This window comes from Narcine bancroftii, chromosome 2 (assembly GCF_036971445.1).
Source record: "Narcine bancroftii isolate sNarBan1 chromosome 2, sNarBan1.hap1, whole genome shotgun sequence".
Lineage (NCBI taxonomy): Eukaryota > Metazoa > Chordata > Chondrichthyes > Torpediniformes > Narcinidae > Narcine > Narcine bancroftii.
Genome location: NC_091470.1, coordinates 65,304,478 through 65,323,352, shown reverse-complemented (window position 1 = coordinate 65,323,352; position 18,875 = coordinate 65,304,478). Strand labels below are relative to the sequence as shown.

General features: G+C 38.6%; 1 protein-coding gene across 4 annotated transcripts in view; it reads left to right on the top strand.

Moving 5' to 3' along the window:
* Positions 1-18,875, top strand: part of kiaa0586 (KIAA0586 ortholog) — a 427,045-nt gene that overhangs the window by 373,594 nt on the left and 34,576 nt on the right. For all 4 annotated transcript variants that reach the window (XM_069916886.1, XM_069916884.1, XM_069916883.1 and 1 more), the window contains 2 exons: positions 3,031-3,170; positions 7,423-7,507. In XM_069916886.1, the coding sequence (XP_069772987.1) occupies positions 3,031-3,170; positions 7,423-7,507 (225 nt within the window). The remainder of the gene's footprint in view (positions 1-3,030; positions 3,171-7,422; positions 7,508-18,875) is intronic.

Below are 18,875 nucleotides of genomic sequence, written 5' to 3'. Positions count from 1 at the left end.
CTTTTGCAGTCGGTTTTTATATTTGCCGCAAGCTTACTTTCGTAATTTATTTTTGCTCTCTTGATTAATCCCTTTGTCCTCCTTTGGTGCATCTTGAACTGCTCCCAGTCTTCGGTTGTGGTACTTTTTTTGGCCAATTGATATGCTCTCCCTTTGGACCTAATGCTGTCTCTAATTTCCCTTGTTATTCTTTGTGTCCCTTATAAATCTTTCCCCTCTCACCTTAAATCTTTGTACTCTAAGACGATGACTATTTACCTTATTTAAGCCCCTCTTGATTTTATATATCTCCATAATGTCTCCCCTCAGTCTACAATATTCCAGGAGAAATCTCCCAGCCTATCCAATCTCTCATAACTCAAGCCCACCAATGCAGGTAACATTCTTGTGAATCTTTACTGCACTCATTACAAATTAATGATATCTTTCTCATGACTGATCCATCAGAGTTGCACACCATACTCAAGTGTGGACTCACTGACATATTGCACTAATATATTATAACATGATGCCCAGCTCCTGTACTCATTGCCCTGAATGATGAATGCAAATGCACTAAATGCCTTCTTTCCCTCCCTATATAATTGTGTTGCCACCTCCATGAAACCAAGTGACTTTACTTCTAGGTCTCTCTGAACTGTAACACTTTGTCGTGTATGCCCTGGTTCAACTTACAAAATCCCAACGGCGGGGAAGTAACCTTCATACATATGTTCTGGTCTTGTCGAGCTCTTGAACCTTATTGGATGGAGATTTTTCATGTTTTGTCAATAATATTACATGTTAATCTTGAGTCTCATCCTTCAAACGGCTTTGTTTGGAGGGTTAGATGATATTAACGAGTTATTTTCTCCATCTGATCATCAATCATACTATTTACAACTCTTATGGCATGAAGAGCTATCCTACTGAAATGGAAAGATCATGTTCCACCCCAGTAGAACTCAGTGGCTATGTCATATCACGTCTTGCCTTAGTTTAGAAGAGATCAGGTGTTCCACATTTTATGCTAACACTAATTTTCATAAAATTTGGAGTTATTTTATGGACTATTTTTATGCTCATTAAATCAGTTTTTCTTGATCATTGGATATATTTATTTATGTGGATGGATTTTCATTCAGTTTGCAATGTTTTATAGATTCAGCAGAACTGCCTGACCTTCAATTTTATGTCACGTCATCCCAGTTTTTTTTCGTTGGGGGATTGGAGTTATTTCTTAGTTTTTTTTTGTCATTCCGACAACATTTTATGGGGAAAGCGGATATCACTATTGTTATATTTTTGGAAATGCTCTTATAATCTTTATATATGGTAACCTTGTGTTTTCTATACAATGTGTGTTTGTTCTATAAAACTCAAAAATATTGAAAGAGGAACTTACAAAATGCAACATTTTGCACTTGTTGGAGTTAATCTCCAACAGCCATTCCTCAGCTCATTTTCCAAGTTCATCAGATTCTTTTGCAATTCCAAATAACCTTCTTTACATTCGCAGCCAACTCACCATGCAAACTACAATGCCCTCCATAATGGTTGGTTCTGAGACACATTTTTCCTTTATTTGTCCCTGTACTCCACAATTTTTAATTTGTTAACAAACAATTCATGTGTAATTAAAGTGCACATTCCAGATTTTATTCAAGGTTATTTGTATACATTTTGGTTTGACCATGTAGAAATTACAGCACTTTTACATATATTCCCCTCATTACAGGGCACCATAACAAGGAGAAAACAACAGCAGTGTCCATCTCACAAAAAGTTACTTCATTCTGTTTTTAGATGACTCGCTGATGTTACTCAATGCTGCTTCTTCAAGTGTCTCAATCACATGACTTTCTTGGTCAATACTGGTTTCAGTTTCAATTTCCGAAAAGCACAGATAACTTCTCTTCTCACCAGATTTCTTTTCCTTAAGTAAACAATCCATTGTTATGGTCTTTAGTTGAGAGTATTAACTCTGTTTACAACTTGGACTTAAATGTCTTTGCGTTTGTTCAAAATGTTATTAAGAAATCTGTGAATGTTTACACCCTGTTCCAATCCCCACAGCAACTCACTAAAAAAAAAATAACAGAAGCCTGAAACACCTGAAATGTGTAAAAAGTGCTGCAATTTCTACATGGTCAAACCAAAATGTATACAAATAACCTTTAATAAAATCTGGATTGTGCACTTTAATTGTGAATTGTTTGATTATAAATGTAAAACTGTGGAGCACAGCAGCAAATAAAGGAAAAGAGTGTCTTTGTTCCAAACATTATGCCATCCAAATCGTTAATATAGATGACAAGCAAGAGTGGATGCAACACCAATCCTTGCAGCATGCCACTCAACCCTGCATTTGCATTTGCATTTGGTGCTCCCAATGTGGCCTCTTCTACATGGGTGAGACTAGGGGACTGTTTCATAGAGCATCAACGGTTTGTCTATAATAGCCATCCAAAGCTCCCAGTTGCATACCATTTCAATTTATTTTCTCAATCCCATACTGAACTGTCTTTTCTTGACCTTTCCACCACCAGAGTGAACCCTAATGTAAACTGGAGGAACAACTCTTATTCTGCCAATGTTATGAATGTTGATTTTCCAATCCCATATAACAAAATTCCCTCTCTGTTCTTTTGAACCACTTCTTTTCTACCCCCTTTCCTGTCTACATTCTCCTCATTTCAATTTTGTCCCCATTTTCACCCACCCCTACCCAGGCCCCCACCCATTCTCATCCTTCTCCCTCTTTGGTTTCATTAACAAAGCTCCATTTCTGGATTCTCCTTTCTTTTACACCCCTGCACCCACTCCCCATCTTAAATTCAATCTGATATCTCATTATTGTCACTTTCTTTTTTTTTATCCGATTCCAGGCCCTGTATCTGCTGATTCACTTCATCTTTGTTCACCAACCCTCCTTTGTCCCTGTGAGAAAAGGCAGATTCTTTGATATTGCAGCAATCCTGTATTTCACCATACAATACAACTTTTATTCTTTGAATTATTTTAATACAATTAGTGGGTTTTTTTTCCCAGAAAAGAAAGTGGGACAATCTGAAGCCAGCTGTGGACCCCTGACCTTAGGAGATCTAGAAATATGCCCAATCCCAGCACTTCAGTCCCGACAAGTGAAAGTTGCACCCTGGAAGACTCCTGTGATGGGCGATAGGGGACAGGTAAAAATCTAAGATAAGTCTTCTTGAACTGTTAATACTGTTGTAATTGAATATGACATTCTGTTTGTGGAGAACTCTGAAAGTCCGACAGAGGCAAAATGTGGTTTTTGCAATAAAATGTCAGCATTCAGTTTTCTCTCTTAATCTTGATTGTGCCTTTTGTGGTGGCTAAAAATTATACATAGATCAGAAAAAGAAATAGTAAGATGTTGAAATTTGGAGCTGGGAAGTTAAGATCTATTTTAAGTTGCAAAGTATTTATTTATTTCTTTTTTAGAATACAAAATTGAAGAGTAAAAACAGAAGCATCAATATATGCAATACATAATACAATGTTTAACTTTATAACATATTGAACAATATTATCCCTTTCTCCCCAATTTGAAATATTCAAAAAAGAGAAAAAACTTTTAAAAACCCCATCTAACCTAAAGTTGCCAAATATTTATATTTTTGTCACGAATTGTATTCATCCATTTTATCAATGTTTTCTAGAGTTTTATATTTTCTACCATGATAATTGATGATCACTACTGTTAGTTCCTCAGAGTAACTTCTATCTTCTCTACAGTGGCGGATTAACCCACCCAGGCCCTAGGCTGAGCTTTAGTAAGGCCCCCCCCTGACCTTTCCCCACAGCCCCCACCCTTCATCTGACACTGTGATTGTGGTAAAACACAGAAATGCTAGAGGAACCCAGCTGCACTTGTAGTGTCCACAGGAGGTAAAGATACCTTGAAGAAGGGCTCAGGCCCAAAACATTGGTAATACATCTTAACCTCCAGCATTACCTCCAGTGATTTTACAACTCAATTTACAATGCAAGTTCAGCTTCTTCCTTCCGTTTTGCTGAGATTTCATTCAAACCAATTTGTACATTACACATTTTCTACAACTGTTACACGAATAATAATAGACCAAATATCCCTGCAGTGATGGAACAAATTAAGCTTTAATTTATTAATGCAGTGCTTTTTTTTATTATAAATGACTGTATAACGATGATTAAAAACGTAGGCATATTAAAGTTCGAACAATCACTATCACCCTTGGTTGTATTATTTGAAGAGAAATCACTGATTTAGTTTAATATTACATATTAATTTAACGTGCAATCTTTTTTGCTGACTCTGCCAATTTCAACGAAATATTAAACCTGTGGGCCCATCGACCCCTGACCTGCTAGGCAGGGAGAGGTTACTATCCCCCGGCCCCATCCCCCATCCCACTTGGCAGGGAGAGATCGCGTCCCCCAACTCCATCTCGCTAGACAGGAAGAGGTGACTGTTCCCTGTCTCTGTCCCCTTTCCTGCTGGGCACTAAGAGGTTGCCGTGCCACTCAGACTATCTGGGCGACTGTGGAAACCTGCCGCGGCCCTGGGTGCAGACGTGGGGAGAAAGGGCTGCAAATGTCCCACCAAGTTCCTGCAGCTCTGTGACTACGGAGCACCATTCCTCTAGTGCTCCTGTATATATGCACGTTCTTCTCCAACCTACAACAATGTGGTCCATTTATTTACTTCATAAATAGCTTCAACACCTCGATGATTTTGTTAGCACAACAGAAAAGAATTGCCTAGATGATGCACTCACCCAGAATTTTTCATTTGCTTGGAGTCTACCTGCCATTTTTAATGAAATCAAACAAATTCAAAGGATGAAAGGGAATAATGAACCTCATTTTTTTTTGTTAAGTCAGTTTAATCAGACCATAATGTGTCGGGCTCGGGTCCCCTTACTTTCTGGGCCCCTAGGCTTCGGCCTATTCAGCCTAATGGTTAATCTGCCTCTGGTTCTCTAGGCAAAGTGAGCACTTTGGCCAGAAGATTGTACTTTGTAATGCCAGTTCAAATTACTCTCAAAATGAGGCTTACTTTAATAAATATTTTTTGTGATTTTTGTTTTCTCTTTCATACTTATATAGCATTGTGTAAATTTCCCATAAATGTGCCCCAAAAAGATTATATTAAACTGTGTAACTCAATACAGTTTTGTTAGTATAACCGGCAGCCTCAAGCAACTTGCAAAATAAATAGGTTAAAATACGGGTTTAAATTGGCACACCTTGCTGTTAGTTTGCCAATCATGCAACCTCAAGCAATCAAAAAATTCACTTATCTGGCATCTACCAATCCCCAAAGATGCTGGATACAGGACTTTTACTGTATTTTAATCAGATTCAAGTCTGACAACTGTAAGTATGTATTATTTTTATCAAAATTATTTCATAATACCTCACTGAATCATTTACCTTTTTAAAATATTTTTCTTGATGTTTACATTTTGCACAATTGAACAGTACAGTTATATTGTATTGTAAGGTTCAAAAAATAGAACATAAACCTTACAATTTAGAACCTCTATCACTAAGCAAGATTAAAAGCTGACACATAGGAATCAAGTGACAACAACTTGGAGATGAACAGCAGAGCACCAAAACTACAGAACAATCCTAATTCTTTAGGTTATGATGGCAGTCCATGAATGGGCCCCACTTCTTTTGGAAGTTAATATTTGATTCTTTAATGGCATATCTATATTTTTCACAACTTAAACAAGACATAATATCACTTAACCATTGCATGTAGGTGGAGTTTTTTCTTTCCATTTAATCAAAATTTCACATCTGGCTGTCAATGAAGTAAAAGATAAAATTTGGTTTTGAGTTGGAGTTAGTAAAACGTCATCATCTTGAAATGATCTGAATAGAGCAATTAAAGGGCAAGGTTCTAATTTGAACTTGAGAATCACAGATAATGTTTGAAAGATGTCTTTACAAAATTTTTCTAAACTAGGAAGTTTAGGAAAATTTATATCCGAATAAAAATGAGACAATTTAACTTTAGACATATGTACTCTATGGACCACATTAAATTGCACAAACTCAAAAGGAGTCAGGCTCAAAAGGAGGTCATATTCATCAGAATGCCACACCTAATCTGAGAATGAATGATTCAAATCCTGTTTCCAGTCGTTCTTGATTTTAACTAATGAGGCTATCCTTAAATCAAGCAAATTATTATAAATAAGAGATACTAAACCTTTATGAGAAAATTGTAAATAAAAAATGTGTATCAAGGATGTTTATCTCGGGAATTCACGGGAAGTCAGGGATTTGAGATTGAACAAAATGTCTAACTTGTAAATATCTAAAAAAAATGAGTGTTTGGTAAGTTAAATTTTACCACCAGTTGTTCAAGGGAAGCAAAATTGTTTTGAATAAAAAGGTCTCATTTAATAATTACATTTGTGTGTCTTAATCAAGTGAATTTGAAAAATGATATGTCCTTATTTGTGATCTTGTGCCTGAATAAACTGTCTTTTAAGATCATATTCAAATGCCTACATATAGGTGCAGTTGGTTGAAAATTTTTATCTGTGATTGTGTGTTTATGGGCACAGAGGACTTCTTTTGTAAATTGTTATTGCAACCAAAGATTGCAGAAACTTTAAAATCAGCCTGTGAAATTCCTCTATCATTGAGGCCCAATGTGAACTTGAGGAACAACACAGCATATCTGAGCAGCTTAAACCAAATGGCATGAACATCAATATTTCCCATTTTTGGTAACCCCAATCCCATCTGATTCGACTGTTTCCATCTCTTCTTTACCTACTGCAGCACGTTTATCTCCACTCTCTAACTTTTCTCTCCCACCTTCTTTCCCAGTGGTCTCTCCCTCTACCTGACTCTCTAACTCTTACACCTTTCTTATACTTTATCACCTCTGGAACCATCCCCCAGCATCTTAACCCTTAATAAATGTAATTTCACCTTTTCATCTCAGGGTCTCAAAATGAAAGATTGACTAGCATATCAACAGGTAAAGGTACCATTATTGTCAAGTAATATTACATTTAGAATGTAACATACATGAAATTCTTTAACTTTTGTCAACTGTAAGGCAGACAGAGGGTCGCCACTTTGTCCAGCACCCTTCACAGAAACCTACAGCACCTGGTGTTCCTTGGCAGTCTCCCCACCAAGTACTGATCAGTCCTAAGCTGCTTAGCTTCCGAGATCAGACATTCGCAGGCGTATTCAGTCCATTAGATGCTAATTACATTTGTGCGTCTTAATCAATTTGTTAAGTGAATTTTAATTTGAGATCTACCCATGGATGCAGACATAATTTTGGTAAACATTTTAGAGGTGCGATTTAGGATATTCTAGTCAGGATCTTATTCCTGATAAAAGCTTTATTTACTAAGAGTGTTGAAAAAAGATATTCTTCCTTGGATATTTTTTTAGGGTGATGACATAGCAATAATGGAGCAAAAACCAGCAACTACACGAGTCATACAAGTTCAAAGTAGATCCAAGGTTTTACAACCAGGTACGACTGTTCAATTTTGAATGTTGAATGAAGCTATACTAGTGATAACAAATAACTTGCGTTGCACAGAAATGCTATTTAAAGTTTCTGAAGGCATTGAACAATTTTCAGGTGTGTGTGGATAAACTTATGGATATATTCTTCACAAAGTTTAGATCATATTCAAATGCCTACATATAGGTGCAATTGGTTGAAAAATTGTTTCTGTGATTGTGTGTTTATGGGCACAGAAGGACTTCTTTTGTTTCAACAACATAACATATTTTCCATTCCCATAGCAAATCTCCATCTCTTGTCTCCCCACCACTCCCCTGTTCTCTCCATCTTCTGCCACAAGATCCAGATGCTGCTTCCCTTCCATTCAGTTTCTCTTTCTGACTACTTTCTTACTGCCATTGTCATTTGTTCCTCTTCTCAGAAAATGTATATGTTCATAAAATCTATTGTTATCATACTGCCTTGACTTTCACGTTTTCAACATTTGGCACTCACTTCTGATCTCTCTTTGCTCTCTAAAGTTTATGAACATGTCACCACTATCAAGTTGCCTGCTCAATTGGCTTTGAAATCCCAGTTCAAAACCTTACTGCATGGTTTCCACATGGGGCTACAATTGGCCTAGTCATAGAGTTAAACACAAAAGTCTACAGACACTGTGATTGTAGTAAAAAACACACGAAAATGCTGGAGGAACTCAGCTGGCCTTTTCAGCATCCATCAAAGTCAAAGATATATTACTGACAGTTCGGGCCTGAGCCCTTCTTCAAGGAATAAGCAGAATTCCTTAAAGAAAAGCTCAGGCCCGAAATGTCAGCAATTTATCTTTGTCTCCTATGGATGCTGAAAAGACCAGCTGAGTTCCTCCAGCATTTTGATGTGTTTTTACTAGTGATAGAGTTCTACAGTTTGGAATTAGGCCCTTCAGCCCAACTTGCCCATGGCAACCAACAGACCTATTCAACCCATACCCCTCTATTCCTTTCGACCTAAACTGAACAATATCCTGTTGGAGATAGAGATGAAAGCAAATAATCTTCACGTCCACCCTCGTGATAATGATGAGTTTACATCACAGTTACAATTGGATCTATCACCATTATAACCCTAAAATGGTAAACTCACCATTATCATACTCATTCAGTGTAGGTGGAACGAAATCAAATAGGAGTGATTTTAAAGAAATTAAGCAGAAGGTAATATTTATGTAACGTGAAATAGAAAGGAAGATCATTGGATTTAGATTGGTCTATTATTGACACGTACATCAAATTTTTGTGTGTGTGCTATCCCAAAGCTAGTAAATAGTTGTCAGTTGCCACACTCCGGAGTCATCTTGCAAAAGAAAAAAAAGTAAATAGTGAAAAGTTAAATAATGGGGTCTAAATTATATGCTAATGAACAAACAAACCAGAAAATTGTTAGAGTGAAACAAAACAACAATGGTTTTTAACTAAAATAAAAAAAACAGATAAAATGCCAGAAACCAGAAGCAGCAAGACAATAAAAATTAAATATTGATGATTCTGTTGTAATTTAGAGAAATGGGAAGTGGAGGATTGAAAGGCATGAATAAACTTTAATCTGCTGTCTGAAGATTCAACGGAACCTAGACTTCCCAACAACATCAAGGCATTTACAAACTTAGACTTGTAACAGGAACAGAAAAGATGTCTCATCATCAAATCACAGGTCTTTCTACTTTTCAGGCATCTGGAATGATGAAAACAAAGTCCTTTTTCTCCACAAGGGAAAAAAGGACAGATGTGTGTCAAAAGAACTAATACATTAAAGAGGAGAGGCTATTTTTAAAGATGTCCAATAAATACTAACTATCGAGGGTCATGCTCCATTCCCCAGGAAGAAATTCTGTTCCTGAATATATCGATACAACATGCAGTTTTCACTTCAGAAATGTTTAAAACTGCACTCTTGCTCATGTACAAGTGACGTTTAGACTGTTTGGGATGAGCCAGCAGATTTTGTAAGGTTCATGCAGCACCAATGTAAGGCACTACCAGTAACCACAGAGACAAGCTGAGGAAACAATAGGCTTTAATACACAGAAGAACCATGCTAGCCCAAATCCCAGGATAGGAATGGCGGAAAGGGAAAGGTGGCTTGACCTTTATGGCCCAGGACCATGGGGGAGGAGTCATAGGGTATGAGTCATCCGAGGATGGGCCAGCTCCATATATACAAGCGACAATGCTAACTATATACAATGGAGGAAACATATCACCACAACCAGCAAATGCACAACCAATGTCATTTGCCCAACATTGCTAACTGCCTGGGATTGATATAGGGAAGAGGAATGTGGAATCTTTTCTATTGGAAGTGAGTGACATAGATTACGCAACTTAAAGCAGAATATTTGGACCAATCAATATATGCTCGTGTTTTTGCTCCTAGTGAGCCTCTTATCAATTGCAATTCCCCGGCTTTCTTGAATGTTTATCAAACCTCAACATAAAAGTACTGTCTTAATAAAGGCCTCACTCCCGAAATATTGACTGACCATCTCTACTCATGGATGCCGATTGACATGATGAGTTGCTCCAGCATTTCCTTGATTATTTAAGGTCTTTGTTGGATAGAAATTTAAAGGAAGCTAACTAATTGGGATTGGATGTCATTACTTCCTGTCTAACTTTTCAAGAGCTATCCACAGGGATGTCTTTTTCAATCTAAGTCATGTAAGAAACAGTCGCTGATTGCTTTTTCTTGAATCCTAAGGATGAAGGTCAATGTTGCTCCCATCCCCCCCATAATCTCAGTTAACATAACTGAAGTGTGTAGGCTGGAAAATGAGCTGAAACCTTTTCTCTGAATTTCAGAACCGCACCAAAAGGGAATTTACTTGCTGATCCAGTTAGAAATTCAATCTATATTCAAATAAGAATGTCAGAACTGCAAGTTATTTCACAGTGCTGATGAGCAAATCAGTTAACTTCACCTCTGCAATCCTTTTCAAAGTGAGATGTCATGTGTAGATGGAACCACTGGTGGTTTGCTGGAAGGGCAGTATTTATTTTGTATTTGAGGTTTATTGGTTAACCACTATTATGAGCACAGAGGACCCCAAAACACAGCAGCAATAGATATTTACCATGACAAATGGTTACTTAAACAAAAGTTGCTTTTAATTATTTTTAAACATGAAAATAGAATTAAACTTTAACTTAACTCTAGTGACTTACTTAACCTAACTTAACCCCCTTCTAATTCTAAGCGCACGTGTGTGTGTGAGTTCAGAAAAGTTCTTTGGTTCTCAGTCCAATCTCACTTCTCATTCTTCCAATTTCACTGGTTGCAGGCAATTCTTATACCATGCACAGAATTTAATATTTATAAAATGGTTACTGCTCAGGAAGGTTCTTGTTGGTTTTCAGAGAGAGATTTGTTGTCCAGGATATCCACAACTGATGTACTTTCATCAGCTATTCCAGTCTCTTGCTGAAAAAACTTGCCCCTTCAGGGTTCTCCAGATGATAACCTCTTTCTTTCAGGTCACCACAGAGTTCCTTTTTGTTTTACTTATTCCAAGTGAAACATTAGACAGCCAGTCCTCTCCTCTTGCATGAACCACAAGGGCTTTGACCATGCCGTCTTCCAAAATGGGGCTTCTTGCCAGCATGTTCTGTTCCAGTTCCAGCTGCTCTTGCTGGCTATAAAACTGTACAAGTGATCTCTGTGTCTCCGTCTCTCTCTCTCTCTCTCTCTCTCTCTGAGAGAAAACCTGTTTGACCCACTATGCTTGCAAAACCACATGACTCTCTTACAACACCAAGCTCCCCTCCAGACAGCAGCGGCTCCAGTGTTCTCTTTCATCTGTTGCCTTTGGTAAACAATAATCCATTAGTGAACTCTCTTGGGCACTCTCCAAAGCTCTTGCAAAAGCTGTTGAGGCCCCAACATGTCTAGCATTATCAGACCTCCAGTATTTCAAATAAGATCTGTTTTAAAATTATTGTATGTGACCTACTCTAACAAAACCTTTCCCAATTTAACTCCCAAAATCATATCTATATATTCTGTCATACCATCATATTCTCTATTTTATGCTTGTTACTTCCCCTTCCCACTTTAAGTACAGGAACCCAACCCAAAACCTTAACTAACCATTTCTCTCCATGGCCTGCTGCTTGACCTGCTGAGTCCCTCCAACTTCTCATTGTTTACTCAAGATTCCAACATTTACAATTCTTCAATTTCTATCATTACATCTTTAGATATCTTTTTCTTGCAGCTGAAACCTAAACTATTTTTAAATAAATAGAGAAAATTAATGGCAGGATAGATGGTCAACATTGCTGAGGCTAGTTGGAATTGCAGATGAAAGCAAACATTCTTAAGACATCACTTCTTGGTATCCTAACTCCCATCTAACTCAGTATCTAGAATTTAAATCATAATTTAAAATTTATGTCTACCTCTATATTTGCTGTCCCAACAAGTTTATACAGAATACATGCATATTTTCTCCAATTAATCATATTTGACTGTAATCGATCTGATCTGAACAAATCACCTTGTCATATGGTCCTGGACAATTAGTGAGATTAAATGGTGGAACAGCCAAGTGTCAAGATGGCAGCACAGTTAGCATACACTGTAACACTGCCAGTGTCCCAGGTTCCAATCCAACATTGTCTGTAAGGAAGTAAAACACAAAAGTCTGCAGACATCGTGGTTGAAGTAAAAACACAATATTGGAGAAACTCAGCAGGTAAAACAAAGTCCTTTATATAGCAAGGATAAAAATACATAACCAATGTTTCAGGCTTGAGCCATTCATCAAGGTATGTAAAAATGTTGGCAGGCATCCGAATGAAAAGTTAAGGAGGGGGAGGCATTGGGAGAGCAGCATGGTCGCAAAGGCAGGAGAAAGGAGGGAAGACACAGCAGCAAGAAAGGGGAGGAGGGATAGTTAATGCCATCTGGCTGGAGAGTGGAAAATCAGGTGTTGTTCCAGGGAGGGGGGGGGGCACAAGGCAGTCACAGAGGGAGTGGTCCCTACAGAAGGCAGAGAGGGTAGGAGAGTGGAAGGCGTCTGGTGGTGGGATCCTGTTGTAAATGCTGGAAATTCCGGAGGATAATGTGTGGGATGCAGAAGCTGGTGTCGTGGTAAGAACAAGGGAAATTCTGTGTTTGTTGTATTGGCCTAGGAAGATGAATGGGAAATGGAGGAGATGTGGGTGAGGCCTGAGTTGATGGTGGTGGAGGGGAAGCCACGTTTGTAGAAGAAGGCAGACATTTCAGATGATCTGGACTAGAAGACCTCATCTTGGGAACAGAAGTGGCAGAGATAGAGAAATTTCCAGAAGGGAATAGAATCCTTGTAGGGAACAGGGGTGAGGAAGTGTAGTTGAGGTAGTTGTGGGAATTGGTGGGTTTGTTATATATGATGGTGGAAAGCTTGTCTCCCAAGATGGAGACAGAAAAACCAGAAAGAGGATAGTGTTGTTAGAGATGGAACAGGTGAGCTTGAGATCAGGAAAAGTTGGCACCAAAGTGCATGAAGTTGACAAACACATCACGGTGCATGAGGCAGCCCTGATATAGTCATCAATATGATGGAGGAAGAGTTGAGGGGCCTTGCCTGTGTAGGTTTGCAACATAGATTTCTCCACAAAGCCCACAAACAGGCAGGCAGACCTGGGACCCATGTGGGTACCCATGGCTACTCTGGATTTGGAAGAAATGAGTTGTGTCAAAAGAGAAATTGTTTAGAGTGAGGACAAGTTCTGAGGAAGGTGTTTGTAGAGGATGACTAGTTGGGTCTCTTGTCCAGAAAGAAGTGAAGTGCTTTGAGACCTTCTGTATGGGGGATAGAGGTATAATGGGATTGGACATCCATCATAAAAATGAGGCGGTTCAGTTCAAGGAATCTGAAGTCACTGAAGAGATGGAGGCCATGTTAGGTATCACAGATGAGGTATGGAGGGATTTGACCAGGGAGAAAAGATAGAGAAAAGATAAGATTAAACTAGTTCGGTGAGGCAAGAGCAAGTGGAAACAATGGGTCTACCCAAATGGTTGGATTTATGTATCTTCAGTAAAAGGTAGAAATGAGCAGTGAGGGGATAGAAGTCAAATGAGGCTGGAGGGTGTGGGAGGGAGGTGATAAGGTTGGGCATGGTGTTGGAGACAGTGGCTTGATGACCTGTGGAAGGGGAAAGTAGGAGGAAGTGTCTGAGAGCTGTTGTCTGACCTCAGCAAGGTAGAAGTCAATGCGTCAGGACCATAACAACATCACCCTTGTCAGTGGCTTTGATGATGAAGTTGAGATTGTTTCTGTCCGTAAGGAGTTTATATGTTCTCCCTGTGTCTACATGGGTTCCTCTGGGTGCTCCGGCTTCCTCCCACCCTTCAAAATGCACCTAGGTTGTGGCTTAATTGGAGTATATGAGTGGCATGGCTTTGTGGGCTGGAAGGGCCTGTTTCCGTGTTGTATGTGTAAATAAAATTAAATTGGAAAATTAATTACATGACAATTTCCAATGAGCTCCCATGACTTTGCGTGAACCTATGCATATTGGCTATACTGTGCATTTTGGCTTTATGGGAGCTGTCAAGCTGTTATGAACTCAATCCCTACATCAGAGGCATGTTCTTGACTGAGGCAACCACAACAATGCAATATCAGGGGATGAAGTGTGACGAGGATGGTATGAATTATCTGTGGTATCTTTCAAAGAGCTTTACTTCCAGATGAACTCAATACTTTCTACGCCTTATTTGACCACAAGAACAAGGAAGAACCACCACTGTGCAGCTCCATGTCCCCTGATGTTCATTTCCTGTCTGTATCTGTGGATGATGTGCAGGCTGCGTTCAGGAGAGTGAATCCCAGGAAAGCATTTGATGCAGATGGTGAACTCGGTCGAGAAATAAAAATCTGTGCTAACCAACTTGTAAGTGTATTCATGGATATCTTCAACATGTCAGTCCAGCAGAACATGATACCACATAGGGCCTCAAGTATACCAGTGCCCAAGAAGAATGTGGTAATCTGCCTAAATGACTATCGACCAGTGGCACTCACATCCACAGTGATGAATTGCTTTGAAAGGCTGGTGTTGAAGAATGGTAGCATGGATCCATTCCAATTCACCTACCGAACCAAGAGGTCTACAGCGGATGCCATCTCACTGCCTCTACGCAAAGCTCTGGAACACCTGGGCAGAAAAGGTGCATACGTCAGGATGCTCTTTATTGACTATTGTTTGCCATTCAACACCATCATCCCCTCAAAATTGATCAGCAAACTCCAAGACCTGGGCCACAACAACCCACTGTGTTATTGGATCCTGGATTTCCTCACCTCCACACCGCAATCAGTGAGGGTTGGGAAGAACATCTCCTCCACAATCTCCATCAGGATCTCCACACCACAGGGCTATATTCTTAGCCTCCTTCTCCATTCGCTATACACCTATGACTGTGTGGCTCAGTACAACAACAACACCATCTACAAATTTGCCGATGATTCCACGGTATTGGGTTGAGTAAAAGGGGCAATGAGTTAGCATACAGGAGGGAGATAGAAAACCTGGTTGAATGGTGCACAAACAACAGCATTGTCACCAAAACCAAGGAGCTGATTGTTGACTTCATGAAGGGAAAATCAGAGATGTACGGTCCAATGTTCATTGGGGGGATCAGAAGTGGAGAGGGTGAGCAAATTTAAGTTCTTGGGAGTCACTATCTCAGAGGATATTTTCTGGACTCAACACACTAATGACATCGTGCAGAAAGCATGTCAGCACTTCTACTTCCTCGGGTGTTTGTGAGATTCTCTTTAACATAACATAACAATTACAGCACAGAAACAGGCCATTAGGCCCTTCTAGTCCGCACCGAACCAAACACCCCTTTCTAGTCCCACCTCCCTGCACAATGCCCATAACCCTCCATCTTCTTCTCATCCATATACCTGTCCAACCTTTTCTTAAATAATACAATTGACTCCGCCGCCACTATTTCTCCCGGAAGATGATTCCACACAGCTACCACTCTCTGAGTAAAGAAGTTCCCCCTCATGTTACCTCTAAACCTCTGCCCCTTAATTCTTAACTCATGTCCTCTTGTTTTAATCTTTCCTTCTCTTAACGGAAATGGTCTATCCACATCCATTCTGTCTATCCCTTTCTTAATCTTAAATACTTCTATCAAATCCCCTCTCAACCTTCTACGCTCCAAAGAATAAAGACCCAATCTGTCCAATCTCTCCCCATACTCCAGATGCTTAAACCCAGGCAACATTCTGGTAAACCTTCTCTGCACTCTCTCCACTCTGTTTATATCCTTCCTATAATTAGGCGACCAGAACTGCACACAGAGCTCCAAATTAGGCCGCACCAACGTCTTGTACAATCTCAACATCACCTCCCAACTCCTATATTCCATGCAATGATTGATAAAGGCCAGCATACTAAAAGCCTTCTTCACCACCCTATTCACGTGAGTTTCTACCTTCAGGGAACGATGTACCGTTACTCCTAAATCTTTCTGCTCTTCTGTATTCCTCAATGCTCTCCCATTTACCACATATGTCCTATTCTGATTCTTCTTACCAAAATGAAGCACCTCATACTTATCAGCATTAAATTCCATCTGCCATTTTTCAGCCCACTTTTCTAAGCAGCCCAAATCCCTCTGCAATCCTTGAAAACCTTCTTCATTATCCACTATTCCACCTATCTTAGTATCGTCTGCATATTTACTAATCCAATTCACCACCCCATCATCTAGATCATTAATGTATATAACGAACAACAATGGGCCCAATACAGATCCTTGAGGCACACTCCTTACAGACTCCTTACAAACTCCTTACAGACAGCGCCAGATTCGAATCCAGGAAAACTGCTATACTAACCATGCCATCCCTACGCTAATGTCCTGTTTCAGATTCACAACAACTGAATTGTTTACTTCATATTTCTAGCATCTGCAGAGCTATGTTATTTTTATCCATTGATTTGATTCAGGTTAAGAGGTAAATAATTCATAGTTAATTATAGCATTTCTACAACGTATTGTTATCATTCAAGAACATTTAATGGAAATTCCTTTTTTGGGATCTTCCACTCCTGACCTTGGCAAACATTACCCTTAATGGGAACATTGAAAATACAGCATTAAAGTTCCTGGGTTAGGGACATGTGATTTCCTTGGTCTGAAAATCCAATGCCTTCTTTGCCCTTGGCTGGCACTATTTCTGCTGTGACTCCATAACTGACATTCGTTTGACAATGTTTTAGTGTAACACTGCTCTCTTATGTCAATTCCTGGTGGAGGGAGTCCACACCCTTGGTTTTGCCTTTTTATGCAATGCCTATTTTGGGACCAGTCATAAGCTGCACTCATCCATTTGGATGTAGGATGGGAACCACATGCACTTGGATTCTGACTAATTTCTAGGTATTTGTTTAAAAAAATACAAGTAATTGGAATTGAAATTCAAATTAGCAATGATCAAATTGAACTGGACTGAAAGACTAATGGGCTTTCTTCTGCTCCTAGGTTTACATTAATTCCTTTGAAATGTACCACGGCAATGTTTTGAAACAGCCAGATTATTACCTTGAGCTATTTTTCAGAGCATGATCATTAGGAAGTTTCAAGTTTATAATTGCACATTAGTATTTTTTCTTGTAAAATTAAAACCAGCATAAATAATATGTGACACATTATACTGAGTTTATTCAGACGAGAGCAATTTGTAGCTGAGTAACTAGATATGCAATGTTCTGCATTACCACAAGATGGCAGCTGTAGTCAACCATAATGTTGGATTATCACCAAAAGGCCCCAACCCCTTCATTGATTCCCATGTTAACTAAAAGAAGTTTTAAAGATCTTCACAAGGACATTTTTAACTTAAATTCTGATACATTGGCATTCTATGGTTTTTCTAATTCATTCCAGTTAGATAATTTCTTGTAACTGCAGTGACATCTGATATTCCAAAACAGAGCAGCTGACCTGCCATTGAAAGTTATATTTTTATCAAATTTGTAATTATTTTTTGTAAGTGGAGGATAGATAATGCTTTCTATCATGATTATAGGCTGCTAGATCTAGCCCGCAAATGGTCAAAATGCTGATCTCAGCTGTGATTGAGCAATAAAAGAGTGTAAACACCATAAGAAGACAGTCTAGCCAGACTCATGGCCTCCATGTATTTAATTCTGAAGTGTATTAAGAAATGTAGAAATATTCTGCTTGTTATTTTCAGAGGAGAATAGCTAAGAGGGTAACATGTAAATGAAAAGAAAATATACAGAGATGGATGAAAATACGTATTATTCATGAATATACTCAGTACATTTTGAGTCACTGGGGATTGCAGAGGAATGCAGATTAGGGTGCTTGAAGACTTTTCGGCTTTTCTTTAAATGGAATCATGATTTCTGTTTTTTGCTTGAATGTCAGATTGACAGCTCTTCTGACAAAATAGCAAAATACCATTAGTGCAGAATTGCACGTACTGAACAAAAAAATATTAACCCCTTTACAATTTTATGGCATCTGGAAGCACATTAGCTTTTATAGCCAATTAAATATTTTAGAAGTCTAGTCACTGATGTAATTTAGAAAACTTGACAAATTTACACCGTGATAATGATTGGATAATCTGTTCTGGTGATGTTGATTGAGCATTAAATCTGGGCTAGAACTATGGTGAACTAATTTGTTTTCTTTGGAAATAGTGCCATCAGTTCTTTTAGGTGTTCAAGGGAAACTGTGGTCTTGAATTCTCCTCTATCAGAGCGTCAGCTAAGATTTTTATGTTCAAATCTAGATCCTGAACACACAATTTTTGAACTCTTAAAACAAGAGCAATTCCAATTGAGCATATCTGACACTCAAAATTACTTGTTCATATTCCAGAGAAAGATTTAAACATATGTTTTTTTTTCAAATTGAGAGGTTAAGTGGTAATTAGGAATTGTTTATTTCTTACTCCATTTAATGTTGAAACTATTTCACAAGATCACAAGATAAAAGAACAGAAGCAGGCCACTAGGCCCATCGAGTCTGTTCTGTGATCTTTGGGATAAAATTACATCATCCTTATTCTTTTATTCCTTACTCTGCCTTCCTATCAACATATCACCATTCAGCTAACAGGTTAATATTTTTACCTTCTAAGTGCTTTCATTGGTAGCCAACATGTAACATGCTTAAGAAAATTGAGAAGACTTCTCTTTATCAAACTCCATTTTGCAGCCTCTGTAATGTTTTTAAAGTTCATTCAATCTGAAACTCATTCAATGAAGGTATCAGACCATAAATGTAGATCAAGTGTGTGAGTGCCACATTAGACAATTGGTGTAATGGGTCACCCCAGTGTGGC